The 23,305-nt window shown below is 49.1% G+C and overlaps 1 protein-coding gene across 3 annotated transcripts in view; it reads left to right on the top strand.

Moving 5' to 3' along the window:
• LOC138258996 (contactin-4-like) overlaps positions 1-23,305 on the top strand; it is a 789,032-nt gene that overhangs the window by 749,666 nt on the left and 16,061 nt on the right. For all 3 annotated transcript variants that reach the window (XM_069206362.1, XM_069206361.1, XM_069206363.1), the window contains exon 22: positions 10,277-10,445. In XM_069206362.1, coding sequence (XP_069062463.1) covers positions 10,277-10,445 — 169 coding nt within the window. The remainder of the gene's footprint in view (positions 1-10,276; positions 10,446-23,305) is intronic.

Raw genomic sequence — 23,305 nt, 5'->3', positions numbered from 1 at the left:
CAGTCAGGTTGCCCTCTGTCCAAGCAAGAACCCTCACTCTAGTCAGGGTAAGTCACACACAATCCAAAATCAGCCTGTGCTCACCCTCCGGTAGCTTGGCACGAGCAGTCAGGCTTAACTTAGAAGGCAATGTGTAAAGCATTTGTGCAATAAATCATACAACACCATAGCATAACACCACAAAAATACACCACACAGTATTTAGAAAAATATATAATATTTATCTGGGTATCTTCAGGTCAAAACGATCAAAGTTGCAATACGAATTTGTAAAGATATCACTGTAAAGTGATAGAAAGTGTCTTAAGTCTTTAGAAAGTAAACAGAGTCTCTTTCAAACACAAAGTACCTGGTTTCTGGTGGAAAATCTCCTCAGAGGGCCACAAAGGAAGAGGTGCGTGGAAAAAGGGTGTGTGCGTCGATTTCTCCCCAGCCCACACGGACTTGCGTCGTTATTTTCCACGCGGGGAAGTCGTGCATCGTTTTCCGGCGCGCGGACAGTCTCTTTCTGTGGGTCGCGGGGATTACCAGATGTCCCGGGTCTGTGCATGGATTTTCCTGCTTGTTTTCCGGCTGCGCATCGTTCTGCGGGGCTGCGCGTCGAAGTTTCGATCTCACGGCAGGCATCGCGTCGATTTCTCCTGCGGAGTCGGGCGGCGTTGTCCTTGCGAGGCCGTGCGTCAAAGTTTTGATCTCACGGCAGGCATCGCGTCAATTTCTCCTGCGGAGTCGGGCGGCGTTGTCCTTGCGAGGCCATGCGTCAAAGTTTTGATCTCACAGCAGGCGTCGATTTCTCCTGGGGAGTCGGGCGGCGTTGTCCTTGCGAGGCCGTGCGTCAAAGTTTCGATCTCACGGCAGGCGTCGCGTCGATTTCTCCCGGGAAGTCGGGCGGCGTTGTCCTTGCGAGGCCGTGCGTCAATGTTTCGGTCGTCCCGAAGGCGTCGCGTTGATCAGCGTCGGTGTGCGGCGTTTTTCTTGCCGCGGAACAAGCTGTGCGTCGAAAAGTTCGGCGCACGGAGCGTCCAAGAGGAAGAGAGAAGTCTTTTTGGTCCTGAGACTTCAGGGAACAGGAGGCAAGCTCTATCCAAGCCCTTGGAGAGCACTTTTACAGCCAGGCAAGAGTTCAGCAAGGCAGCAAGCCAACAGCAAGGCAGCAGTCCTTTGTAGAAAAGCAGACAGGTGAGTCCTTTGAGCAGCCAGGCAGTTCTTCTTGGCAGGATGTAGTTTCTGGTTCAGGTTTCTTCTCCAGCAAGTGTCTGATGAGGTAGGGCAGAGGCCCTGTTTTATACTAAGTTGTGCCTTTGAAGTGGGGGGGACTTCAAAGAGTGTCTAAGAAATGCACCAAGCCCCCTTTCAGCTCAATCCTGTCTGCCAGAGTCCCAGTAGGGGGTGTGGCAGTCCTTTGTGTGAGGGCAGGCCCTCCACCCTCCCAGCCCAGGAAGACCCATTCAAAATGCAGATGTATGCAAGTGAGGCTGAGTACCCTGTGTTTGGGGTGTGTCTGAGTGAATGCACAAGGAGCTGTCAACTAAACCTAGCCAGACGTGGATTGAAGGGCACAACAAGGTTTTAGTGCAAAGAAATGCTCACTTTCTAAAAGTGGCATTTCTAGAATAGTGATATTAAATCCGACTTCACCAGTCAGCAGGACTTTATATTACCATTCTGGCCATACTAAATATGACCTTCCTGCTCCTTTCAGATCAGCAGCTGCCACTTCAACAGTGTATGAGGGCAGCCCCAATGTTAGCCTATGAAGGGAGCAGGCCTCACAGTAGTGTAAAAACGAATTTAGGAGTTTTACACTACCAGGACATATAACTACACAGGTACATGTCCTGCCTTTTACCTACACAGCACCCTGCTCTAGGGGTTACCTAGGGCACACATTAGGGATGACTTATATGTAGAAAAAGGGGAGTTCTAGGCTTGGCAAGTACTTTTAAATGCCAAGTCGAAGTGGCAGTGAAACTGCACACACAGGCCTTGCAATGGCAGGCCTGAGCCAGGGTTAAGGGGCTACTGAGGTGGGTGGCACAACCAGTGCTGCAGGCCCACTAGTAGCATTTAATCTACCTGCCCTAGGCACATGTAGTGCACTCTACCAGGGACTTACAAGTAAATTAAATAGTCAATCATGGATAAACCAATCAGTAGTACAATTTACACAGAGAGCATATGCACCTTAGCACTGGTTAGCAGTGGTAAAGTGCCCAGAGGTCAAAAGCCAACAACAACAGGTCAGAAAAAATAGGAGGAAGGAGGCAAAAAGTTTGGGGATGTCCCTGTCAAAAAGCCAGGTCCAACATGACCCCCTACCAGCCTAAAGCCAGGGGAGAACAATCACTATCCTGATGTACTTCCCTGTTTGAGGCGACAGAACAAGGACCCAGGCCCACAACAGCAGGGGCATGCTCCAGTTCTTCGCCTTCCTGACTCCAATTGGATCCCTCTGTCCATACTCTCAGGGCCCACTAAGCCAACCCATGGGGAACCTTTCTCCTTACCTGCGGATCCCATCTGTGCAGCACCTAACCTTACTTTGCTCACAGATGTATCCCAGGAGCAGGATAGTACCACCATGACCAACACAGTGGTGTTGCCCACTCTACCCCCGGGGTGTGACACTTGTCCCCTCCCCAGGGATAACTCTGTCCACCTGGACAGCAAGCCACAGTGATTACTGACAGCTGCCAGGGATGAGAGCCAGGCCCCAGGCCTCTCAAAGCTCTCCAACCACTGTGGCTGTGGAGAGTGGGGGGGCGGTAGCCCCAGGTGCTGGGCACCCTTTAACCACTCTCCCTTCCACCAGGTCAGGGATGACAGCCTGAACCTGGTCGTCCCCTCTGGGGCTCTGTACCCTCCCTCCTGGAGCGGTACCCCCAGAGTCCAACATGGTCAGGGTGCCTACAGAAGTCTCCCTGTACCATTCCTCCACCAGTGCAGGGCTGTTAACCTGCAACTGGCCCTCCAACCTGGGGTCTGTACCTTCAGGTTGGACTAGGGCCCGGGGTGAGGCTTCCCTCCCCCTGCCCTCCCTTCTGGGGTCCAGCACCCTCCAACTAGGAGTGGCCTCCTCAGAAGACAACATGGTAGGGGCACTGTTATCAGTAGCCCCTACCGGTAGCCCCTACCGGGGGGACACCCTGAACCTGGTCTTCCAGCCCAGGGTCTGTACCCTCAGACTGGATCACTGCCTGGCAAACCAGGACTTTCTGGGAGGCACACCTACCCCCCCACCAGGTCAGAGTTTAACCTCTGAGCCTGGTTCCCCAACCCAGGGTCACCACCCTGAGGTTAGGCAATTGCCTGGCACGCCAGGACTTTCTGGGGGGCACACCTACCCCCCACCAGGTCAGAGTTTAACCTCTGAACCTGGTCATCCAACCCAGAGTCAACACCCTGAGGTTGGACAATTGCCTGGCACACCAGGACTTTCTGGGAGGCACGCCTACCTCCCACCAGGTCAGAGGTTAACCTCTGACCCTGGTTCTCCAACCCAGGGTCACCACCCTGAGGTTGAACAATTGCCTGGCACGCCAGGACTTTCTGGGGGGCACACCTACCCCCCACCAGGTCAGAGTTTAACCTCTGAACCCGGTTATCCAACCCAGAGTCAGCACTCTGAGGTTGGACAACTGCCTGGTACACCAGGACTTTCTGGGGGGCACACCTACCCCCCAACAGGTCAGAGTTTATCCCCTGAACCTGGTTAGCCAACCCAGAGTCACCACCCTGAGGTTGAACCATTGCCTGGCACGCCAGGACTTTCTGGGGGGCACACCTACCCCCCAACAGGTCAGACTTTATCCCCTGAACCTGGTTAGCCAACCCAGAGTCACCACCCTGAGGTTGGACCACTGCCTGGTACACCAGGACTTTCTGGGGGGCACACCTACCCCCCACCAGGTCAGAGTTTAACCTCTGAACCTGGTCATCCAACCCAGAGTCAACACCCTGAGGTTAGACAATTGCCTGGCACAGCAGGACTTCTTGGGAGGCACATCTACCTCCCACCAGGTCAGAGTTTAACCTCTGAACCTGGGTATCCAACCCAGAGTCACCACCCTGAGGTTGAATCTTTGCCTGGCATGCTAGGACTTCCTGGGGGTCACTCTCACCCCCCACAAGGGACACACTGTCCCCAAGGGCCACACAAGAGTCTGGTTGGCGCAGGTCTCCCGACCTCTGCCCATCCGGCAGAGTCTGGGTTTCCCCCAAACCAGAAACGGTTTCACCTGGGTCATTCCTGGGGGGCTCTGCTCTCAGAGCTGTCCCCTGACTCTCAAGGTCCTCCACTGGGGTCTGAAACCCCCTCTCAACCCTATGTCTGGACTTCTGCACCCCCTCACTAGGAGGGGTACTGCCAGACACCATACCTGTTGAGATGCTGGCTACAGTCACCCCCCCAAGTTCTTCTGACACTGCGGGGCTTCCCTCAAAAGGTGGCCCTACGGTACAGGCTAGGCTTCCCTCCTGGTGTTCCCTCATGGAACCCTCTAGGACCTGGGACCTACCTGGGACACTACAATCCTTTCCCACCTCACTCAGTTGGGAACCACCTAGACCACTCCCTTCAGGAGCACCCCCAAATGCCTCTTCAGACTCTCTGGTACTCACCCAGAAGTCTGCCTCCATTGTAAGTTCCCTGGGGTCAGAGAACTCACACTCCACCTGGTGTTGGCGTAGCTCTGGAAAATAAGGACCAGACATATGCTCTCCAGCAATTACATCATTCTGCCCTTCACATGTATTAACCACAGTACCCTTCACCCAACCACCCAGTAACTCCACCTTGGAAAAGCACTCTACCTCACCCTCCTGAGACTGGTGAGACAGTATCTGTCTGTCCCTGACATTCAACCCATACTCTTCTGGGATGTCTCTACACTCTATATCCAGGACGTCCACCAGGGGGGAACCCTTTTCTCTGTCACTCTCTGCTAGAGTCAGTAAAGTGTCCCTCCCCCCAGTAGGAATATGACTCCCTGTGCCAGTTCCCCAATCCTTCTCAGGGACCCTGTGCATAACGGGAACTACCTCATACCATTGAACCGCCTGGGGTGTGTCAACTCCCTTCTTCAAGTTGGGCACCACATCTCTGGGCTTGTGCCCTTCTTCAGCAGTACTAGATGCAAGATTTTTGCTGCCACCATCTGAACTGGACTCAGCCCTTCCGGCCTCCAGTTTCAGCTCTTTACAGCTCAGCTCTTGAGCTGCAATCTTTTCTCCTTCCAGGGCTAAGAGTCTTTTTGCCTCAACCTCTGCAAGATACTCCTCTAATTGTTGCTCCTGTCGCCTTTGACCTCAGAGCCATTCATCTATTTCTGGGTCACTGTCCAAATCTGAGTAGTCTTCCTCCTCATGTGAGCGGTCTTCCTCCTCATGTGCGTAGTCCTCCTCCTCATCTGAGGGGTACTTAATCATTTGGTTTCTTGCTGCCTCTCTCTCTGCCCATCTTTCCTCCCCCCAGACTATGTAGTGATGTAGCATCTCCGCCTTAGTAGATCTCCTTGTTACAGGAAGGCCCCATTTTCTGCAAAGCTTCCTTAGGTCAGCCTTAGTGAGGTGGTCAGTACGAACAAAGAATGAGTAGGTACACAATCCCATTCTGATAAGATCTTATCAGCAAAAACCAAAATCCAAAGTCCAAAATATCAATAGTATATCCAGGAGGACATCAGAGAACCAAAAGCCAAAAAAGATGAAAAATCAAGTTGACCTTCAACTGTGGGTAGGTAGTGAAATACTTAGCTACTGTATGTCACTGCACAAACACAAGTCCTATCCTCACTGCTGATCACCAATGTTAGAAATTGGGTTTTTGATTGGCAGTCAGGTTGCCCTCTGTCCAAGCAAGAAACCTCACTCTAGTCAGGGTAAGTCACACACAATCCAAAATCAGCCTGTGCTCACCCTCCGGTAGCTTGGCACGAGCAGTCAGGCTTAACTTAGAAGGCAATGTGTAAAGCATTTGTGCAATAAATCATACAACACCATAGCATAACACCACAAAAATACACCACACAGTATTTAGAAAAATATATAATATTTATCTGGGTATCTTCAGGTCAAAACGATCAAAGTTGCAATACGAATTTGTAAAGATATCACTGTAAAGTGATAGAAAGTGTCTTAAGTCTTTAGAAAGTAAACAGAGTCTCTTTCAAACACAAAGTACCTGGTTTCTGGTGGAAAATCTCCTCAGAGGGCCACAAAGGAAGAGGTGCGTGGAAAAAGGGTGTGTGCGTCGATTTCTCCCCAGCACACACGGACTTGCGTCGTTATTTTCCACGCGGGGAAGTCGTGCGTCGCTTTCCGGCGCGCGGACAGTCTCTTTCTGTGGGTCGCGGGGATTACCAGATGTCCCGGGTCTGTACGTGGATTTTCCTGCTTGTTTTCCAGCTGCGCGTCGTTCTGCGGGGCTGCACGTCGAAGTTTCGATCTCACGGCAGGCGTCGCGTCGATTTCTCCTGCGGAGTCGGGCGGCGTTGTCCTTGCGAGGCCGTGCGTCAAAGTTTTGATCTCACGGCAGTCGTCGCGTCGATTTCTCCTGCGGAGTCGGGCGGCGTTGTCCTTGCGAGGCCGTGCGTCAAAGTTTTGATCTCACGGCAGGCGTCACGTCGATTTCTCCTGGGGAGTCGGGCGGCGTTGTCCTTGCGAGGCCGTGCGTCAAAGTTTCTATCTCACGGCAGGCGTTGCGTCGATTTCTCCCGGGAAGTCAGGCGGCGTTGTCCTTGCGAGGCCGTGCGTCAAAGTTTCGGTCGTCCCGAAGGCGTCGCGTTGATCAGCGTTGGTGTGCGGAGTTTTTCTTGCCGCGGAACAAGCTGTGCATCGAAAAGTTCGGCGCACGGAGCGTCCGAGAGGAAGAGAGAAGTCTTTTTGGTCCTGAGACTTCAGGGAACAGGAGGCAAGCTCTATCCAAGCCCTTGGAGAGCACTTTTACAGCCAGGCAAGAGTTCAGCAAGGCAGCAAGCCAACAGCAAGGCAGCAGTCCTTTGTAGAAAAGCAGACAGGTGAGTCCTTTGAGCAGCCAGGCAGTTCTTCTTGGCAGGATGTAGTTTCTGGTTCAGGTTTCTTCTCCAGCAAGTGTCTGATGAGGTAGGGCAGAGGCCCTGTTTTATACTAAGTTGTGCCTTTGAAGTGGGGGTGACTTCAAAGAGTGTCTAAGAAATGCACCAAGCCCCCTTTCAGCTCAATCCTGTCTGCCAGAGTCCCAGTAGGGGGTGTGGCAGTCCTTTGTGTGAGGGCAGGCCCTCCACCCTCCCAGCCCAGGAAGACCCATTCAAAATGCAGATGTATGCAAGTGAGGCTGAGTACCCTGTGTTTGGGGTGTGTCTGAGTGAATGCACAAGGAGCTGTCAACTAAACCTAGCCAGACGTGGATTGAAGGGCACAACAAGGTTTTAGTGCAAAGAAATGCTCACTTTCTAAAAGTGGCATTTCTAGAATAGTAATATTAAATCCGACTTCACCAGTCAGCAGGACTTTATATTACCATTCTGGCCATACTAAATATGACCTTCCTGCTCCTTTCAGATCAGCAGCTGCCACTTCAACAGTGTATGAGGGCAGCCCCAATGTTAGCCTATGAAGGGAGCAGGCCTCACAGTAGTGTAAAAACGAATTTAGGAGTTTTACACTACCAGGACATATAACTACACAGGTACATGTCCTGCCTTTTACCTACACAGCACCCTGCTCTAGGGGTTACCTAGGGCACACATTAGGGATGACTTATATGTAGAAAAAGGGGAGTTCTAGGCTTGGCAAGTACTTTTAAATGCCAAGTCGAAGTGGCAGTGAAACTGCACACACAGGCCTTGCACTGGCAGGCCTGAGTCAGGGTTAAGGGGCTACTGAGGTGGGTGGCACAACCAGTGCTGCAGGCCCACTAGTAGCATTTAATCTACCTGCCCTAGGCACATGTAGTGCACTCTACCAGGGACTTACAAGTAAATTAAATAGTCAATCATGGATAAACCAATCAGTAGTACAATTTACACAGAGAGCATATGCACTTTAGCACTGGTTAGCAGTGGTAAAGTGCCCAGAGGTCAAAAGCCAACAACAACAGGTCAGAAAAAATAGGAGGAAGGAGGCAAAAAGTTTGGGGATGTCCCTGTCAAAAAGCCAGGTCCAACAAAGACCAACTGATGTTGGTAGTTGCCTACAATGTTGAAGGCATTTTGTGTTTTAGCGAATCTTTTACCTGCCTGGTGTCTTCCAGAGTCCCTCTGGGATACCCTTCTTATTCACTGCTTCTTTTCAACATCTATTTACATCCCTGACAAACAACCTTGAACAGTACCAGGTGAATTTCATATTTATACAGAAGACACACAAATTCCCTTACTTTTCGAAATAAGTCCAGTGGACCAACGACAATACTTCTTGCTCAGACCATATATTCCTCTTGATAAAGGAGAGACAGGTCTCTGTGCTTTGATGGAGGAAAGTCAATGGTTTTAGTAGTCAGAGACACTCTGTTCAATCCACTCCCCTTTTACTGGCCCACAGTTCTTGCTACTCCTCCAGGTAAATAACCTGGCGATCGTCTATGACATAGTGTCAGTGGATGTAGACATGAAGCTTTTCATTCTGCAAGAAATCCTCCCTCTTCTGTATTCCGACCCCAGCAATGAGCTGGAGAGACCTTCATTCAGAATACCTCGACTACTGTAAGATCGTCTACACTGGCCTTCCTGAAAACTCCTCAATGCTCCAAAGAATTCAGAACAACAGATAAATTGTGCCTAAACCCATGTACGTAAGACCACATAAACCGCCTTCAAAGCACTCTGTTCACTCCCAGTAGGTATCAGAATTAGGTTGATGGTCTTTTTCACTACCAAGAATATGTATAATCTGCGGCTAGCTACAGAAACGGACATCCTACTGTTCAGTTACCAGAGCAATTTGTTCTAAGCCCTGCCACATTTTTATATCAATACTCATTCAAGAGGATAAAACAAGGATGGAGATCACTGAGCTTGCAAGGGCCCGGACTCTAGGATGCCCTAAGGCCTGCATCTTAGTGCTGAATCCAACTAAATGTGGTTCATGAAACTCTTGAAAATGTAACTATTTAGATTAGCCTTAAACTAAACCCACACAGACGAAGGGGTTGCATGTTTTGAAATGTAAATCGTGTTTTCGGACTATTCCTACTAAAACTCCAACCACCCCTCTTCAAACTATTTATTCCCTTCTGTTAACCACTCACAAGTAACAAAAAAGTGACACAGCACAATTAATATAAAACTCATAATACATGGGATAGCGTACCTTCTGACCTGATGTACATTATAGGGATATTTCAAGTCACCAAGGAATGCATTGGCCATGTAGAGGATGAGGCCACAGGCCAAGTCCCTTTATAAGGGCAAGAAAGTCTGAGGTGACTTGTGTTATTTTAAAATAAGGCATTTTATTTCTTAACTAGATGGTCACAAGGCCACCCATCCCACAATCCTCCTAAAACCTTGGTTTCCTGCTCACTCATATGGTTTCCAATATGAAGAATGAAAACGGAATCTACAGTATGAAACTAGACAGAACAAAAAGCAGTCAAGAATTTATTGCATAAATGTATGACAATTTGTATAATGTAAACCAGATTTTTTTTAAAGCGGTAGGTCAGAATGAACAGTAACATGCATAGAGAGTCGTACTTTCCAGTAATGAACTATAGTGTGAAAAAACTTGCTGCCATGCTTTTTCCACCTCTGCTGATCATGCTTCATTTTAGAGAAACAGGCTATGAGAACGAAAAGTGTTTAAAATGCAGCTGCAAGGATGCTTCCTGACACACCTTTGACCTTGGTTGATGTGGCAGCAGGCTTTGTGACATCCCAACTCAACTGTAATAAGTTATTACAATAGAGCAGATATGCTATTTTCTTAATACATATGACTAGAGGTGTCACAACTCCCCTGCAATGAGGAAAACAGAGACAGGTTTTTATTACGCGATTGCAAGCTTCCAGCCCTATCAAAAGGTAGGAATGAACATTTATAATTTGTTTCATCTTCGTCAGGCATCAACAGAACAACAATTGCATTGCACAAATGTAACTTTAAGCAAAACAGTGGTAACACCTCAGTGGAGCAGACCTAAGAGGGCACACTGCGCTCACAACTGCAAAGATGTACTATCTTGTCAATTAGTCCCTATGGTTCTGGCTGTCACTGATGAATGTTTCCCCAACTACTGACCCTTTCCTTAGCTCATCCTCTTCTTTCCTCACTAGTGTTTGTGTCCTGTCTGCTCTAGGTGTTTTATCGCTGGAGTAGGCAGAGTATCACATCTGTTATCGAAACCAACCAGACCTCAGTGGAGCTGTCGCTGCCCTTCGATGAAGATTACATCATCGAGATCAAGCCGTTCAGTGAGGGAGGTGATGGCAGAAGCAGCGAGCAAATACGAATCCCCAAATCCTCAAGTGAGATAATCTCTATAGTCAATTCCTGCTCGTATTGACCTTGTTGTGCTCATTCATATATTAAAAGCTCCTTACTTGTTTTACAGACCAAGAACGTAAGGGCCAATATCATGAAATAATCATGACTTACTGTCTTAATGAGTGCATTGTGAAATCACTGATCAACCTCACCAGCCCATCTCATTTTGACAGAACTACCTTGTGATGTTTAACACCCACCTCATGCTATTACAACAAGTTTCATCATGTCACAAATTTAAGTATGCTAACTCGTGACCTCACACTCCAGGCCAGTGGCATAACAAAACTTTAGGGGTCCCCCCTTCAAAGTAACTGTAGGGGGCCCGTTCCCCCGGGACCTAGTCAGATGCCTGCCGCCTATGCACTGTGTACTGTGCTGAGGGGCCCCCTGGAGCTTGGGCCCTCTCCTGCACCGTGATGGTTGCAGGGGCTTTTGTTACGCCACTGCTCCAAGCACTTGCCAGACAACTTCATGATACCTTCAAATAATCTCATTTTCAACAAGTGCAATCAGATGAAATACCCTATCGGCCAACCTCATGATATCATCTAAAGCCCATCACCTCAACAGCCAAACTCATTAAATAACTGAACAATCTTTTGAATGCCAAGTTAAAATAGAAAAGGTTCATAACACCCACCAACCACCTCACAGAAGCGCATACCATGCAACATAAGCCCACGGTTCAATAACTCACACATTCAGTTAATTAATACCCAGGGCAGTGTCAAACTTCATAACAACATCAGACTATCCCCCATTCCCACTAAAGCACACAATTAAATAATTTGGTAAAAGCATGATGTCATCATCCAGCCACATGTCAGTGCAATTCTCATATCATCATCAAACAACCTTGTGATCGGGCCAGCCAAATATGAAAAAACAGCCTCGTAAATGGTCCAAGCAACCTCGTACACACAATGATACATGCCATCTGCCTATCAATCAAGGCCATGGCATCAATTATATAATCACTTGAACCTTCCAATCCACACCATGGCACCATAGGCCTCATGTCCTCACACTCGCATCAACCTTTATTATCTAAGCTGACCACTTTAACAGGGCCGGGCAGGCCATAGCGGGCATCAGGCATTTCCTGAAAGGGCGGGGGCTGTTTTTGCAGCAGTGGGGGCCAGGTTTGTTACTGGGGGCCGGTTTTGAAACAGTGCTGCAATATCGACCCCAATAACAAAAGCAGCAGTGCTTCATATTTTCAAACTCCCGCAGCCTCACCCCCGACCCCCACCCCGGGGCTGGTCTGACTAAGTTTCCAGGGTTGCTTTGGGTACTCAGTCTGGCACTTGCACTTTAATAGTCCACCTCATGATACCATGAGACCATTTTTTGTTTGTGTCCTTGACAGCTAAACAGCATCCTTATGTATTCAAACCCCATCATGCCTTCACTAATCAATGTCAAGAGCTAAATTCATGGCTGCTCAAGATGGGTTGTGAGATTTTCTGGTGTCATAAATTTAAGTAATCGTATGCACAGCTTCACCAGAGTGTAGACACCATCTAAGGGTATAATAAACCGAGCACCCTGACACAAACAGGTAGCATCAGGAGAGTAAAGGAACCATCATCTCTTTCCATGATATTATTTGAGGTCGTTGCATGATCCACAGAAACGTGAGCCAATAGCTTGAGCGATCAGAAAAATGAACAAGAACATACATAGTTTACATGTCACTATAATTAATGTAATTTACTTAAAGTGGTGAAAAGTGTGTGTTTGTGTGTGCGTGTGTGTGTGTTTGTGTGTGTGCGCACACTCTTGTGTGTGCCTGTATTTGCGTGTACGTCTGTGGAATCAGTTTCAAGCACATTCAAATTTTTCAACGACTAAAACTTAACCTATGTTACAATCCGTAGTATTATGCACCTTTGGATTTGGTTTTCTGAAAGCTATAAACTAAAGACATCACATGTGGTGTGGACTAGTCCTAAACCATATATAACACTTTAATAATTATTGTTTCCAATCACTGATGTCAAGAATCATTTTAATTAGGCTTTCCTTCCCATGACAGGCCTATAATTCCTCCTGTCACATTGTCATTCTTCACTCTATGTGAGCTATTATTGAAATAACTTTAACTGCTTACTGTGATTATTACTTCCTGGTGCATTCTTGTGTGTATATAGTGCTTGGTAGAGATTCTTGTCGACAACAATAGATACCATAGATTGCTGACAGCTTTATTAATCGCTCCCTGTCTTATCGTAATATTCTAGTTGATTGATGGAGATTACACATATGTGTGTTCATCATTGGTTACAAGGCTCTTCCCTGCTTTTGTTCTGACGAGGGGGTTCACTTGCAAGTTTATATACAGCCTTATGTGGCTACTCTTGCCACAAGGCTATGCTTATAGCCCCTTTTGTGCCACATTTGGCAGTCACCACTAAAATGTGTTTGTTTAAAATATCGTCAACCTGAATGAATCTTTGCTCAGTAAATGTTCACTTTTTAAATTTCTCTAGATTGTTAGGTGACAATACCTTGTACCCCTTCTGTGTGGATAATTGTGGCACAATGGTTAGAGCGGCAGACCCTGATGCAGATATCTGGCCTGAGACCAGGGTTCAATTCCTACCTTGGTGGGTCTTGGGCTCAATTCCCTTGGACCAGATAATTCTTGCCTCTGTGCCTAATCTAATTAATGGGTCCCACTCTGTAACTCTGGGCAATAGCTTGCTTAATCTCCACACTGTCCCTGACAGTGCTTGGGTGCCCAGGATTGGGTGCCTCACAGGGAAAAGCCAGGAGGGGTTCCATAGTGGTATGTGTACAGTGCCTTGAGACCCTAACGGGTGAGTGGTGTGCTATACAAGTGTAAAATTTACAGTTTTACACTCAAAATCATGTTTTTTCCTGCTTTTAGCTGTTTTATTACAAAACCGGGGCATGGGGCACCTCTTTCCCTACTTGCATTAGGGCCTATGGCAACCATGCTACACCACTGCTGTGCCCAGGACCTGGCAATGCCTGTCAATTTAAAGCATTCCTTCCTTCCCTTTCACAATGAGATCTTTGAAACATCCTTTCATGCACCTGCACCCAATACTAGATAAAATATATTTAAACATAATAATAAGTTGCTAGCTTGTTCAGTTGCATTATGTAATCCCTGGCACCAAGCGCCAAACAACACAGAATTGTTAGCCCGTCCCAGGCGACTGCGTTAAAGTATGCTATTAATTTAAATGCCGTTTTTAAGCACCCATTCGTCTGTGCCTCATGCAAGACGTCCCCTCTGGCCACCAAGTCCCAGCTGTTATTACAAGGACCTAGTCTCCAGTGCTGTGGTGACAAGCCTGTATCCTATGCACCGGTTCCGCCGGGGGCTCAGCTCACGTATTCCTTGTAATGTTGGTGTCGGATGTTAAGGAATACACATGGAGACCAAGTTAGTTCGCTGGTGCGCAAGAGACTGCGTCACCACAGCTCCTCTTTATTTATACCCTCGTGCTCCGTTCCCCTCCCGGACACGCAGATCACGTTAGACAAACAAGGAGAGCCCGCATGGCTCCCCGCTTACTCTCTACATCCCTCCCATGTTTTACTCCACATGGAAGAGAATTAACTACAGCACCCCCCCCCCACAAGGGAGAAAGTGACAGAAAACAAAAGAAATATCGAATAACCACATATTGCAATTCTGTAACAATCAGGGCAAAATATGTGTAAACACTGTCCACTTTCAACGTCGGGTGGCCTTCTCCTTCGGTCCCCTTCTGTCTCCAACAGTGGTATGGGTATAAACATGTTACAACTGATCGACTTGACAGACAAAGGCGGTCATTCCAACCCTGGCGGTCAATGACCGCCGGGTTGGAGGAATGCGGGAGCACCGCCGACAGGCCGGCGGTGATCCCAAGGGCATTCCGACCGCGGCGGTAAAGCCGCGGTCGGACCGGCAACACTGGCGGTCTCCCGCCAGTGTACCGCCACCCTTTGGAATCCTCCAAGGCGGCGCAGCTAGCTGCGCCGCCGAGGGGATTCCGACCCCCCCTACCGCAATCCAGTTGCTGGCGGTCCGCCCGCCGGGAACCGGATGGCGGTAGGGGGGGTCGCGGGGCCCCTGGGGGCCCCTGCAGTGCCCATGCCACTGGCATGGGCACTGCAGGGGCCCCCGTAAGAGGGCCCCTACAAGTATTTCACTGTCTGCTTGGCAGACAGTGAAATACGCGACGGGTGCAACAGCACCCGTCGCACCTTCCCACTCCGCCGGCTCGATTACGAGCCGGCATCCTCGTGGGAAGGGAGTTTTTCCCTGGGCTGGCGGGTGGTCTTTTGGCGACCGCCGCCAGCCCAGGGAAAAACTTAGAATACCCTCTGCGGTCTTTCGACCGCGGAGTGGTATTTCGGAGGGGGGAAGTCTGGCGGGCGGCCTCCGCCGCCCGCCAGACTTAGAATGACCCCCAAAGTCTTTTAGCTGACTGTTTGGTGCAGGATTAGGGCGTAAATCATACCTCACATTCCTAGTACGCACACCTCCACGCTCAGGAGCACACACAGGCGGGGTCTGTTCAGATCCTGCTGGTCCGACAATGTTCTCCATCTCTTTAGATGTTGTTACGGTGTCACCATCTATATCACCTATCTCGTCTTCTTCTTCAGTCGACTCTCGCAGCCCAGCCTTCCGGAAATGTGACACGTTTCTGGTCACTCTCCGTCGTCCTCTGGACGCAGTTATCATCGACCCTTTGACTCCAATGACTTCCCATATCTCAGGATCAAACAGTGTCCTAAACTTTCCTCCTCCTCGACGACCTCTCACCACCACTTGATCTCCTTCTTGAAACCCTCGATATTTTGCTCTTCGTTTTAAACTGGCCTTCTGATTAGTAATCGCTCGTCGCTTTTGAGTGGCCTTTACATCCAACGCTGGAGGTTTCCACTTAGGACCTGATGGAATACAGTCACGTGGAGACACTTTGAACATCAGAGCAGAGGGGGCACACCCTGTGGTGCTATGGGGTGTTTGACGGTACGCACTCAAAAACTGGTACAAACACAGTTCACTGTCTTCCTTCTGCTCCACTCCAATCCGGAGAGCCCTATTCAAAGTTCGCATAAACCTTTCGACGTCCCCATTAGCTTGAGGCCAGTAAGGCGTTATCTTACGGTGATGAATCGCCAACCCATCAAGATACGAGCGAAAGTCTTGTCCCTGAAACGGAGGACCATTGTCTGTTCTAATTTCGTCAGGCAGACCAAACAATGCAAACGTCTTCTGCAGAACTGGCTTTACATTTTCAAACGCTGTTGACGACACGACCTCGACCACAGGGAATTTGGTATATGAATCAATCAAAACAGCGGTCAACCTTCCATCCGGAAAACTTCCAAAGTCCATGCTTACCTTCGACCAAGGTTTCAGAGTAGCAGGTTCGGTTACCACAGGGCAACTCGGAGGTTCCACCGATGTGATAATACAGGAGTGACACTTCCTTATCATGTCGTCAACGTGCTTATCCATACCAGGGAACCACACCTTGGCACGTAACCTTGCTTTGGTTTTAGCTGCCCCTTGATGTCCTTGATGAGCTAACTCAACTACTCGAGACCATAAACGCTGCGGAAGTACAATTCTTCTTCCTCTAAGCACTAACCCATTATTATCGGTAGACAGTTCGTCACGCACCTTCCATATACTTTGCATAGCCAAGTTCTGATCTGGTCCTGACCCATTAGTTTTCTCTAAGAAATACTTCCATTTTTTATGGCTCAGCGCCTCCTTAACATGACTCAGTACCACATCCTCCTGTGTAGCACTTACAATGTCCGTTACAAGAAGAGCATTAGGACATGCCGACTGTACGACCATGCTCACGAAAATCTCAGTACTCTCTTCGTCATGTTCTTGGTGAGCATCAAATACTTTCGGAGTAGGATGACGAGATAGATAATCTGCAGGATTATTCGCCCCTGGCCGATAAACGACTGTGAATCGATACGGTTGAAGCAGAACAGTCCATCTTTCAATTCTGGGAGGTGCCAGACGCGGGCTGCCCGCAAACAATGAAACTAAAGGCTTATGATCAGTTACAACTTGAAATTCATGCCCATACAAATATAGATGAAAATGGCGGCATGCCCATCGAATAGCTAGCGCTTCGCGCTCAATCTGCGCGTACCTAGTTTCAACCGCTGATAAAGCCCGGCTGGCATAGGCGACGGGAATCCACTCTTGATGCCCTTGTTCTTGCAATAGAACGGCTCCTAGCCCAACAGGGCTTGCATCTACCACCACTTCTGTTCTCTTGCTGGGGTGGAAGTAAGCCATAGTCGACCTGTCTAGCAATGCAGCCTTAATGTCCACAAACGCCTTGTGTGCCTCCGGAGTCCAGTCCCAACAGTGTTGCCCTCTCATGAGCTGTCGAAGCGGTTCTGACATAGTGGCGAGTTGTGGTATGAATCTCCCACAATACGTGGCCATTCCTAGAAAGCTGCGAACTTCCGTGGGATTTTGTGGAACAGGGGCCTGGCGAATAGCTTCAGCTTTCTTCGGGTCTACTTGCAGGCCATCTTTCGAAAAGATGTAGCCGAAGAATTCTACAGATGTTTGGTAAAAAGCACACTTCTTTTTATGCAGTGTCAACCCTGCTCCAGCTAACCTTTTCAATGTTGCTCTGAGATGACAGTGATGCTCTTCTCTCGTTCGGGAGTGTATCAAGATGTCATCACTCAGATTGATTACTCCCGGTAATCCCGACAAAGGCCCTCATTCTGACCTTGGCGGGCGGCGGAGGCCGCCCGCCAAAGTCCCGCCGTCAGGTTACCGTTCCGCGGTCGAAAGACCGCGGCGGTAATTCTGACATTCCCGCTGGGCTGGCGGGCGGTCGCCTTCAGACCGCCAGCCAGCCCAGCGGGAAAGAGGCTTCCACGATGAAGCCGGCTCGGAATCGAGCCGGCGGAGTGGAAGCTGTGCGACGGGTGCAGTTGCACCCGTCGCGTATTTCACTGTCTGCGCAGCAGACAGTGAAATACATGTAGGGGCCCTCTTACGGGGGCCCCTGCAATGCCCATGCCAGTGGCATGGGCACTGCAGGGGCCCCCAGGGGCCCCCAGGGGCCCCGCGACCCCCCCTACCGCCATCCGGATCTCGGCGGTCCGACCGCCGGGATCTGGATGGCGGTAGGGGGGGTCGGAATCCCCGCGGCGGTGCAGCAAGCTGCGCCGCCGCGGAGGATTCAATGGGGCGGCGGTACACTGGCGGGACCCCGCCAGTGGTGCCGGTCCGACCGCGGCTTTACCGCCGCGGTCGGAATCCCCATTTGAGCACCGCCGGCCTGTCGGCGGTGCTCCCGCGGTCCTCCGCCCTGGCGGTCAAAGACCGCCAGGGTCAGAATGACCACCAAAGTCTCTCTAATTGCATTCTGAAACACCTCAGCAGCTGACGAGACCCCAAAACTGAGTCTCTTATATCTCCTCAGCCCCACATGTGTCGAAAAGGTGGTGATATTCCTACTCTCCGGGTCAAGTTCTAGCTGATGATACCCAGCGTTAAGATCCAGCTTTGAGAACCATTGTGCCCCATTCAGATCTGCAATTATGTCATCCATTGTTGGCGTTATGTGCCTTTCCCTTCGAATAGCCTTGTTTGGCAAACGCATATCAACGCAAAGACGAATCGCTCCAGGTTGTTTGGGTTTCGGCGCAATCACCAACGGTGACACCCACGGCGTAGGCCCATCTACCTTTTCAATGACTCCTTGGTCTTCCAGCAGTTGCAATTCTTTCTCAACAATGGGGCGCAAATGGAACGGCACTCTGCGATGTCGTAGCGCTACCGGCACCACGCTGTTGTCTATATGCAGTTTGACCCGTTTTCCTTTCAACCGTCCCAGCCCCTCAAACAGTTGAGGGAACTCACTGAGAAGCTGTTCCACCTGAGTGTCATAGACTTGACGTGCAAAAAATACCAGTTCTAGTTCTTCAGTGTGGCATCCTAACAAAGTGCCACGGTCTCCAGCCACCACGTAGAATTTTGCTTCTGTTGACTTGTCCCCACTATTCACAGCCACCTCCACAGTTCCCTTAAGAGGAAGGGGGTCTCTCCCTCCATAGTTATATATTTTTGTAGTCGTTGGAGTAAGTATCGGAGTAGGTACTAGTTTCAGGAATAGAGTTTCATCCATGACATTTACAGACGCCCCTGTGTCAATGAGTACTGATACGACTACACCATTGACATGAACGTCACTCATGGGAGGCGGTCTTTTTTGTTGTTGTCTCCCTCCCTTAAAAGAAATTACAAAAATGTCCTCCTCTTCATCTTCGTCGAACACCGGGCCACTCACCATCGGGTGGTCTCTTTCCTCTTCCATACTTTTGGATACCGCTCTAACATTAGCGTCTTTTCCTTTCTGATCTCCTGGCTTATTCCTCCTGGATCTACATACTTTAGCGAAATGGTTTGGTTTACCACAGCGGTTGCACGACTGTCCCTTTGCCGGGCACCCCATATTCGCTCGATGTTCATAGCCACAGCTTCCACAAACCCTATCACTGGGTTTAGCGGGATTCGATTTGCGCGGAGTTGACTGGCGCGTCTGAACAGCATCCACCTGTTCCTCTTTTACCTGAATAGAGCGTGTTGACGACGCTGCAGCCAATGACTGACCCCTTACGGCTGCCATTGCGTCTGCTCTTACCGCCGACAGTTCATGCGATCGTGCAAGAATCAAAATATCATCAAGAGACATACCCTGCTGTCGAAGAATAAGCTTTCTTAACGCATTGGATCTACAGCCTTGAATGACTTGCACTCGGATCTCCTCTTGCTGATTGAGCCCGGTACACGAGCTCGCCAGTTTTCTCAACCTTGCATAAAACATATCCATCGACTCAACCTCTGTTTGTTGTGCCTGTCTCAATTTAAAACGTTCATAATCAGAATTAAGTTGAGGATCGAAATGCCTATTTAAAGCAGCTGCATCAAAATCAGACTTATCTCCTGTATCAGGGAGAGAATCAAAAAGCTCCTGCAGTTCGTCCCCTCCCATCAGCAGCATTACCGATCTACGTACTACCCCATCTGTTTCTCTCGTTGCGCAAAAATAGTTTTCTAGGCGATTGATCCATAAGCGCCATCTGGGCGCAGCAGTAGCCGGGTCAATAAGTTGGCTAAACAGTGGTAATGACGTGATTGAGGAGTGAACACTATTAGTTAACTGTGCTGGAAGTTGAGGATTTCCTGGTGGTGGCGGTGGTGGATTGGCATTGTCTTGGGGTGGGGCACTCATATTGGCACTCTGACACTTCACTTATTAACAGAATCACCGTTGTACTTGTTATTTGAGGGCTATATCTGTGTTTTGTTTGAGAATAGCCTTTGTGAAGACAAAAACGACCACTACTTATTTAAGCTGAATGTCCATGAAAGCAAAACAAAAGACAAGAGAAGAGAGAGGAAAAAAAAGAAATCTTTTCCCTTTTTCTTTTTTTTTTTTTATTTATTCACACATCTCTGCCGTTTTCTTACTTAGTAATAAAGTTTTTTTCCTTTTTTTTCCAACTCCCCAGCCTCGGGGAAAACACTCGTTGTTGCCTTCACACGGCAGCAGAATGCGGGTAAACACTTCAGCGTCACTGTTGCTCGCCTGGCAACAAGACGCTCTAATCGCTACTGTCTAACGGAGCGTTGCGCTCCACGTGTTTATTTGTTTTTCTTCCAGGGCAGGCTGTCCTGGCAACAGGACACTCCCCCCTGGGCGCGCTCGACGGAGCGCTGCTCTCCCCTTGATTTCTTCACTCGGGGCAGGCTGCCCCAGCAACAGGACGCTCCCCGCGGACACGCTGGGCGGCTGCGCTCCCTTTGATGTCTTCACCTGGGGCAGGCAGTCCCAGCAACAGGACGCTCCCCGCGGACACGCTGGGCGGAGCGTTGCGCTCCACGTGTTCTTCCTCCTTTTTTTTTCGGGCGGGGTGGCTCACCGTAAACGGCCTCTCCGGTCAGGAGACTCGGCCGCACACTTCCTCCGCAGCACCTCCGGCAATCGGTCTCCACCGAGTCACGGCCGACACTCGCCTCCTTCACCAACTTGTGCCGCCAGCCGCATCTCCACTTCAGCGGCCGACTCAGCACCACCTGCACTGGTACGTGTCCTTTTATTTTAGTATTTTATGACGCGTGAATTTGTCGAAATCCCGCTCGTCGCCAATGTAATGTTGGTGTCGGATGTTAAGGAATACACATGGAGACCAAGTTAGTTCGCTGGTGCGCAAGAGACTGCGTCACCGCAGCTCCTCTTTATTTATACCCTCGTGCTCCGTGCCCCACCCTGACACGCAGATCACGTTACACAAACAAGGAGAACCCGCATGGCTCCCCGCTTACTCTCTACATTCCTCATCTAAAATGAACACACAGAGATATTCGCAGATGACATCAACGTGACAGGGTGTGAGAAATGCAAACACAGGTGCATAATGAGGAAAGGAATAGCGCGCCCCTGAAGAAGGGATGTGAGTGAGAAACAAAGACTGCTCCGTTCTCGCGCTGCGCGATTGGAGGGTCGTTGAAAATGCAAAGAGGTTTAATGAACTGAGCTAACGCGGCATGTGGAAGTTCTGAGGCAGCCCCTGTCTGCACAGCACTGTGTAGATGAGTGATCTGTCGGGAAACGAGACTGCGTTACAAGCAATATTAGAAACATTTCAGCACAGGCGAGAAACAATCGCAGAAATTATAGCGAAGCTTGGAACAGGGTTAAGGTGATACATGGCAGATGGGTGAACAGAGGACGCAGGTCATGAACAGTCAGAACATTGGACTCTACAAATATAGGATTTATGTTTTCTTTCTTTCTTTTTTTCTCTCTTTCTTTCTTCCTTTCTTTCTTTCTTTCTTTCTTTCTTTCTTTCTTCTTCGTTCCTTTCTTTACCTCTTTTTAATTTTGTTGAAACTAGTACATACATTCATTTTTATATTGTGCCCGTTCTTTTTTTCTATTAGAATGCTGGAAAGGCTTATCCCAAAAGGCTATCTGGCAGATATGTCCCAGTATTGTCTGATTTTGTGCACGTGACAGTCCAAAGTGTGTCTTGTGCGTAGTGTGCAAGAGTCTGTTTGTTAGATTTTTAACTAGATTCGATTGATCTATCAGCTAGGCTGTTTTAGAATAAAAACCCTGGAGTAAATTTCGATTTGACAAAAGTAAAATAATTTTTCTTTATCCATATACTGGTGCCAGGGCTGGTCTTTGGTCAACTAATGTAATGTGTGAAATCAAATATGGCGCCCCCTCCCCAATTATACCAAAAACCCCAACATGATTTGGGGCACCAGGGGGCAGATTTACTAGGATTTCACACAAGGCAGCACAGCACAGCAAGGCAATTTGCTGCGCTGCGTTGCATTAAAGGGAGACATCAGAAATGAGCCACATTTACAAATATATGGTGCATTTCTGCTGCCTCCTTGCATTGGTGCAATGTGTGCCACCTAATGCCAATGCAGGCACCCTTGCACCAGGGTGTGAGTGCCTGTGTTACGGGCAGGATTGTTTTTGTGCAGAAAAGGGGCACATTCTGCAAAACAAAAATAATTCTTAAAGACATTTTAAGGATTGATCTATGGAATCTGAACTTTTCAAATTTTTTAGCCTTTTTGCTTCGAAAAGGCTTTGTAGACGGGCATATTGTTTGGGGAATACCTTTAGTCTGTTTCAGTGGCTACTACAATTAAGCCATTTCCTAAATGCCATCTTGGGTAGTTGCCGATTTAGTGGTCTCATGGGAGGTGGGTTTTGAAAGTAAGACCGGGCATACGAAGGCACTTGCAGAGCAAAGGCTTTCAGATACAATGGTGTCTATCCCTACTGCACTTTGCAATTTTCATCTTTTTTAAGTTTTAATGTTCTTATGAACTGCTGTATTGAATCTGAACTTGCCTGATTCTTTTGCTTTTTTACCTTGTAAAAGGCTTTGCAAATAGTGCATATTGTTTGGGGAATACCTTTTGTCTGTTTTCAATGGGTACTGCGATTAAGCCATTTCCTATGTGCCATCTTGGTTGGTTGGCAGTCCAGTTGTCTTGTGGGAGATAAGATCTGGAGAGAAGACTGGGCATATGGAAGCACTTGCGGTGCAGCTGTGGCGCCCATATGCATCCTCCCCAAGTTTTAGGGAGCCAGAGCCACCCTTGCCCAACTAAAGGGATTTTACAAGGCTATGCACCTAATTTTTCGTCTGTCTGGCCCTGTCGGAGAGCCTTTGAGCCCTGCAGGGTTGGAAGGGGTCCCTTTGGGTTTTGTGTCTGCGACTTCAGCCTTGGCTTTGAGGGGCATCCAGGGATCCCCTTCCAGATCCGGACCGGCGTCGGTCCTACCCTTGCGACCTTCCCCAACAATGGTTCTGGAATTGATGCCCCTGACGTTGCCTGAGCCTGCGTGCAGCATAGATCCTATACTCATCACTGACTCCGACACGGAGCCAGAGCAGCATCGCTGGACGCCGATTCCGACTTCGACAGGGACTTTGGTCCGTAGGTCGGACCCTGACCCTTATTCTTATGGAGATAAATTTGGTGAGAGTATGGAGGGGTCGCTGGACCCTTTAGATTTAGCTGGAAGAGCCTATGAACTGGGCTCAGGAACTAGGTTGAGCTAGCAGTCTTGATACCTCCCCTGATGCTAGCATGCTTTCCCTCCCCTACAGTGGCTACGGAGGAGGGGGCGTCCTACTCCATGGTGGTGTGGAGAGCAGCCGAGGTCTTGGGCCTCGAGCTGCCTTTGGTGGCAGTCAGGACCAGTATCCTGACTGATGTGCTTCAGCCTGGGGCTTCCACATCGGAACCCCTTCTGCCCATCAAAGAAGC

The sequence above is a fragment of the Pleurodeles waltl genome, chromosome 9, assembly GCF_031143425.1.
Source record: "Pleurodeles waltl isolate 20211129_DDA chromosome 9, aPleWal1.hap1.20221129, whole genome shotgun sequence".
In the NCBI taxonomy this organism is placed as follows: Eukaryota; Metazoa; Chordata; class Amphibia; order Caudata; family Salamandridae; genus Pleurodeles; species Pleurodeles waltl.
Note: the sequence above shows the minus strand (reverse complement) of the source record. Positions and strands in the feature narration are given on the sequence as shown.